The 6,265-nt window shown below is 38.1% G+C and overlaps 1 protein-coding gene across 1 annotated transcript; it reads left to right on the forward strand.

Moving 5' to 3' along the window:
- Positions 1-1,934: 1,934 nt before the first annotated feature.
- LOC131041885 (geranylgeranyl diphosphate reductase, chloroplastic) lies at positions 1,935-4,001 on the forward strand. Its single transcript, XM_057975115.2, has one exon. It carries the CDS (start codon positions 2,241-2,243, stop codon positions 3,795-3,797), a length of 1,557 nt encoding a protein of 518 aa, XP_057831098.2. The 5' UTR covers positions 1,935-2,240; the 3' UTR covers positions 3,798-4,001.
- The last annotated feature ends 2,264 nt before the right edge of the window (positions 4,002-6,265 follow it).

A 6,265-nucleotide genomic window follows, 5' to 3' on the forward strand; every position in this document is an offset into this window, starting at 1 on the left:
AACAATTCATATAGCACATTAATAACAAATGTTGTCAAATTATAGCTATTTACTCCTTTTTCGGTTATTTGAAGATTAGTAACATGCACATGAATATGATTATCAAAGTTTGAGCTCTCATAGGTCTTGGTAGGATGTTGGCTGCTCATTATCAATGCATGTTAAGGATTAATGTTCCTTGAGTTCAATTAATTCACATATCTTACTGGAATGAATTTTTTGAAAGATGTAATTAGAGTTTTATAACTAGACTTGTGAATAAGCATGGATTAATTCATTTTTATGCACTTATGTGTTTTTGCTTACTTTATTTTAGGTTGTATCAAATATGAAGTTGTCATATGCATATGTGTCTAGTTTAGCGAGATTCTATGTTGAAGAAGCCTTTTGGAATTAATAGATATGATTTGATCTCTTTATGAATGTCATGTATATAATTCTTATCTATAGAATAAAGTTTGGCTTCAAGAATAGATGCATGGATGCATCATGTGTTTTCTCCATAATGAGAAAATTATTGTTATGCTTAGCTATTGGGATAAATGTGACTATGATAGAATTGAGGTCTCGAAATGACTTAGACAGATAAGAAAAGATTATTGCTTTAATCATCTTATGAATGTATATACATCTTGTGTGGTCATTATATCATTACTCTAGTGTTGGAATGAAGATATACCATATTGCACAATTCCATTACTCCTAACAGATTTACATGGTTAGTCTCCCTTGTACTGGGTCGAGAATCTTTCGTGTCATGAAAGATTCCGGAGAAGTGTAACTACTTTGTGGTAGGGCGGATACGTGCTTCGACAATGTTCTCATCCCTGGTGTGATCATGGAAGACAGATGTTAGAGTTCCTGTCTTGGTAGTCTTCATGATTTGTTTCCTATGTATACTTGTAATTGACCCTGTGGTCCAACGTTAATAAAAATATCCTTGGGTTTTACCTTGATATTAGCTTACGTACTAATCCCTATGTACTCTAACTTTATGGTAAAATATAATTTCTCAATTCTAATATTGTATATTGGAACACATGGCATTGATATATGCTTGTTCATGTGCAATTTTGTGAATTATGTATTTTTAATTTATGGAGGTCCTTACACAACTTATAATGCATCTAGTCTTGTAAATTATCGACCTCACTTTTGCATTTGGAGAGGCTGTTGAGATCAAGTCTAATTTACAAATCCCCCAACCTATCTATATTTGGTAGCACGTCCTTATGCTTGCTCTAGCCTTGGTACAACCTCTTCGAATTGAAGGATTATGTACGACCTCTCCTTGTGCCACTCAAAAGTGTTTTTGACATGTAAATTTATATTATAAATTTATGACCAGTTAAATTTGTTTAAATCAAACAATCATTCTCTTACCTTGCAAGTATATCATGCACTACTTAACATTTACATTTTAACCTACCATTAACACACGACTTTAAGAATTTGTTTTACATATACAATTAACTTTATCTACTACTGAAAACTAATATATGCTATCAAAATACAATAACTTTTAACTAACAATTTTTTAAATATAATAATTAAAACCAATCTTTCAATCAATTGTTTTAGTAAGTGAGGCAAATCGGTAGATTAGCCCAACAACCCAAAGACAAGATAAAACCCCCTATTACCCTTGAGGTTGCAGACTTAACTTGATTAGACCGGCCACCAAGTAAACCGAAGTAAGAAAAAAAAAATCTCGAACCCAAGTAAAAGAACCCAAGACTTTTAACCAAATACATCATTCCTTCAAACCATTTTTAACTATATTAAAAATAAAAGATACCTATTAACACGATCACTATTACTTCTATTTTCAAACATTTTACAATATCATACAGTAGACTACATAGAAATATCTAGCATGCTAAAACCACTTGAGAACGTGGCAACACCAAAACCTTGAAATCAACAAAAAGATGAGGAATCAGTTAAAGGAAGAATTCTTAATATCCAGAAAATGTTCGCTATGAAGCAAAAATCGATCATCGAGCCAGCTTTCTTGGCAAATGTATTTTGGCATTGATGTTAAAAATCTACCTTATCCCTACATTCTTATTTGTTCAATCAGGCCACGGGTATATGCCACATAGGATGAATGGATCTCGTCCTGTTGTCCGTAATCTTCTTTCACGATAGTGAGCGAGGTTTAATTAAACAGAGACTGAATTTTCACCTGTCTCGGTATTGTTAAGAGAGAGCAAGTCGTGTCTGCTCCTGCAATTACAATGGCTGCCAGTGTAGCCCAATTTTCAGCGACCACTGCTGTACCCACCAAAAATTGTAACCTTTCTAAGCCCTTGTCAAGGGTAGTATGCCAAGGTCGCACATTAAGTTATGAAGCTTCCAGAAGACCAATTTGGAAGAATTTCAATGGGTTGAGAAGTGGATCCGAAGTTTCAAGGGATAGTCAGTCTATTTACTCAAATGAGTGTTTTTTGAGGGCGTCAAACGCGGAGGGCAGAGAGCTGCGAAATTTGGCTGCAAAAAGAGGGGCCGCTTTGGTTGTATATGCAGCAGCGGGGGGCAAAAAGCTGGAAGGGAGGAAGTTGAGAGTGGCTGTTGTGGGAGGAGGGCCAGCGGGGGGCTGTACAGCTGAAACATTGACCAAAGGTGGAGTGGAAACATTTCTTATTGAAAGAAAGCTGGACAATGCCAAGCCCTGTGGTGGTGCAATCCCTCTCTGCATGGTAGGTGAGTTTGATCTTCCTTTGGATATAATTGATAGAAGGGTCACCAAAATGAAAATGATTTCCCCTTCCAATGTGGCAGTTGATGTGGGTAGGACCTTAAAAGAGAATGAGTATATTGGGATGGTTAGGAGGGAGGTTTTAGATAGTTTTCTTAGAGAGAGAGCAGCTAAAAACGGTGCTACCGTGATTAATGGGCTGTTCATGAAAATGGACATTCCTAAGGACAGCGATAGTCCATATGTATTGCATTATACTTCCTACGATGGAAATGCTGTCCAGGGAAAGCCCTGTACTTTGGAAGTTGATGCTGTCGTTGGTGCAGATGGGGCTAATAGCAGAGTGGCAAAGAACATTGATGCGGGGGACTATGATTATGCTATTGCATTCCAGGAGAGGATTAAGATTCCTGAGGATAAGATGGTTTACTATGAGAATTTGGCAGAAATGTATGTTGGAGATGATGTTTCTCCTGATTTCTATGGGTGGGTGTTCCCTAAATGTGATCATGTAGCAGTGGGGACAGGGACTGTGATTAACAAGCCTGCCATTAAACAGTACCAGTTGGCTACTAGAAACAGGGCTAAGGAAAAGATTGAAGGGGGGAAGATCATAAAGATAGAAGCACATCCTATTCCTGAGCATCCGAGGCCAAGGAGGGTTAAGGGTAGGGTTGCTTTGGTTGGAGATGCTGCCGGATATGTGACTAAGTGTTCTGGTGAGGGAATATATTTCGCTGCAAAGTCTGGAAGGATGTGTGGAGAGGCTATAATTGAAGGATCTGAAAATGGCGCTAGGATGATTGATGAATCTGTTTTGAGAAAGTATCTTAAAAAGTGGGATAAGCAGTATTGGCCTACTTACAAAGTTTTGGACATTCTTCAGAAGGTTTTCTATAGATCAAACCCCGCGAGAGAAGCCTTTGTGGAGATGTGTGCAGATGATTACGTGCAGAAGATGACTTTTGACAGTTACCTTTACAAAACTGTTGTGCCTGGCAACCCACTTGATGATATTAAACTTGCAATCAACACAATTGGGAGTCTAGTGAGAGCTAATGCTCTGAAAAAGGAAATGAAGAAGCTTTCTGTATAGGAGATATTTTTTTCAAGCTGTTCGGCATTTGCATTTTGTAAACATTTTTCTTCTTGTTTGTCATTCACTATCTAGTTCATTTCAGGATTGAGGCATTGGAAATTTGTTCAGTATCCTCATCTGTTAATGTGGTGCTACTTCCTTTGTATTCTTGTCTATTTGATCCTTTTTTTAATATTCCAGGCAAAATTATATTTGATGGTAGACACGAGACTGAACTTTTTATCGTGGAAGGTGTTTTGATTTGAGCAGAAAATTTATCATAGTCCTTACAAAAAATAGTAATGTGGAAAAGGCAACCGTTGCTACTTGCAAGCACATGATAGTTATTTGTAATGGTTCTACTGTGACAGTTGAACCATCCACACGCGTGCGTTGTGATATTACAGAATAAAAACTGTAGAATTGGAAAGCAACTTGTCTTCATGATCTTCAAGTCAAATAAACCTTAATAATGCCATGTAAAAACTATCTTATAAATTCATTCTGAAAGTTTGATTAAGAAATTCATTTAAGCAGAGGACAAGAATGAACTATACTAATCCCTTAGTATTGTTAAGTTGGCGGAACCCTCTGTTTAACATACATCTTAAGATTGAGAATCTTGGAGAGAGGGGTTGGGATATGGTGAGCAAGAACAGGACATTGCAGGTTTTTTGTTCATACCGATTTAATGTATTCCTATGATTTGCAGCTTCCTTGTTGTAGCTTTCTTCAAAGCTTAAATCCTGCCTAAACACAAGTGACAATTTAATCTACATCAAATAAATTGTATGGAATCAACTTTTACTGTATCCTTTAGTATCCAGGTCGTAGATTGAGACTACAAATCTTCCAGTTGTAGCATTCCCCTGACAACATGAAGCAAAAAAATGCAATTGCCGTTTCTTTTGGGATGGTGATAAATTAATAAAAGTGAGGCCTTTGGTATTCAGTTGAATGGTTGATATCATTATGGCCAAAAGTATTTCGCATTTATGCTCAATGCAGCATGTAGTCAGTCAGGTTTAGGTTAATTCAGCATGCATGCATGCAATCAGTCCCACATATGGTCCTTAATAATCGGATGTAAAAGATGGACAGCTATCTTATGTAAATCTGCTATGAGGGCTGTTGTTACAAGCTGGAATTTGGATCTTTAATTATCTATTGCAGGTGCAGAAGCAGCCGAGGGTCATTTAATTTTCAATTTTTGAACTGGTAAGAACAGTTTTCTTTGGAGGTCCTTTCTGGGGACATTACTTGGATCCTGATGCCCACTAAGAGTCTTATTTCTGCTTTATGCTGCCTCTCATTTGCTATGGTGCTTGCTATTTGTATTCAACTAAATTTATGTTCAAAATAGAAGGATAGTTTGTTGGTTTGTCACACATGCCCTAACTGCATTTTCCAAATTTGTATTGTTTTGTATCCAATCACATGGAGATGCAGTATTGACCCTGTATTGTGAGGATTCTTTTGAGACAGCAGTAGTAAAAATTTATCAGCTGTTTTGCATGTCAGTAAAGATGGGGTATTTCTAGTACATTTAGATACAGAAACTAGAGCATGTCACATTGCGTTTGCAACTGGGAATCACTCTGCTGCAATTATGACAAACACCATTTTTGTAACTCCAGCATAAAAGGGATGTTTGTGTCATGTACGAGGCAAGATTTATAAGATATAGAATATACATCTGACGCCCTTTTATATGAAAGGGACATAAATCCTTGTGGGAAGAGGAAGCATGATAACCTTGGAAGGTGTCTCATAGTGATACAAGGAAATTGTATTAAAGTTTGTATACCTCAAAATTGTATGTATTTTCGTAAGGTCCTGTGAACCAAAGCTTGGTCATGAAGTCAAAGATTGAGGGAGTAAGGGATATTGCTTGTTGAGGTGGCTTGGCAGCTTTCCTAGGATTTGTTCATTTAGGGTTACGTGTTTTTGTTATTGAGGTTTTTTTTTTAATTGGTAAGGGGCCGAAGCCGTTTACGCTTTTGACTGGAGCTATGAACCAGTGAGGCCACATTTTTGAGGGACCTCATCCTCAGAGATGTTTTTTTTGCCATTGTGTGTGCATGGCATCTCCACCTTATCACTCCATTGCACGCGCATGGCAGCTCATCCTTGTATCTCCTCTGCCTCACGCAAGCAAAACCTTATCTCTCCATCATGGGACACAATTATCTCCTTATACCTTATCTCTCCATGATGGCAAGTAACGGGATCCATCACCACCACCACCACCACCACCATAACCACCACCGCTGTTGCCTTAACGGGAATCTCCCACAGAACCTCCACCACCATAACCGCTATCACCGCCACCATATCTACCGCCACTGCCGCCACGGCCACCCCAACATATGCCTTGTCGGGGGCACCTATGGGATGAAAGGCATGAGTTTTGAACTCGTGACCGCCCTATCAACAGGGCTCGTGACTTATCGTCATGCTGCGGGGTCATCTCCTTGTTATTGAGG

This window comes from Cryptomeria japonica, chromosome 1 (assembly GCF_030272615.1).
Source record: "Cryptomeria japonica chromosome 1, Sugi_1.0, whole genome shotgun sequence".
NCBI lineage: Eukaryota > Viridiplantae > Streptophyta > Pinopsida > Cupressales > Cupressaceae > Cryptomeria > Cryptomeria japonica.

Excerpts from the sequence above, each read along its gene's own strand:
- LOC131041885 (XM_057975115.2), top strand. The coding sequence starts at position 2,241 with ATGGCTGCCAGTGTAGCCCAATTTTCAGCGACCACTGCTGTACCCACC.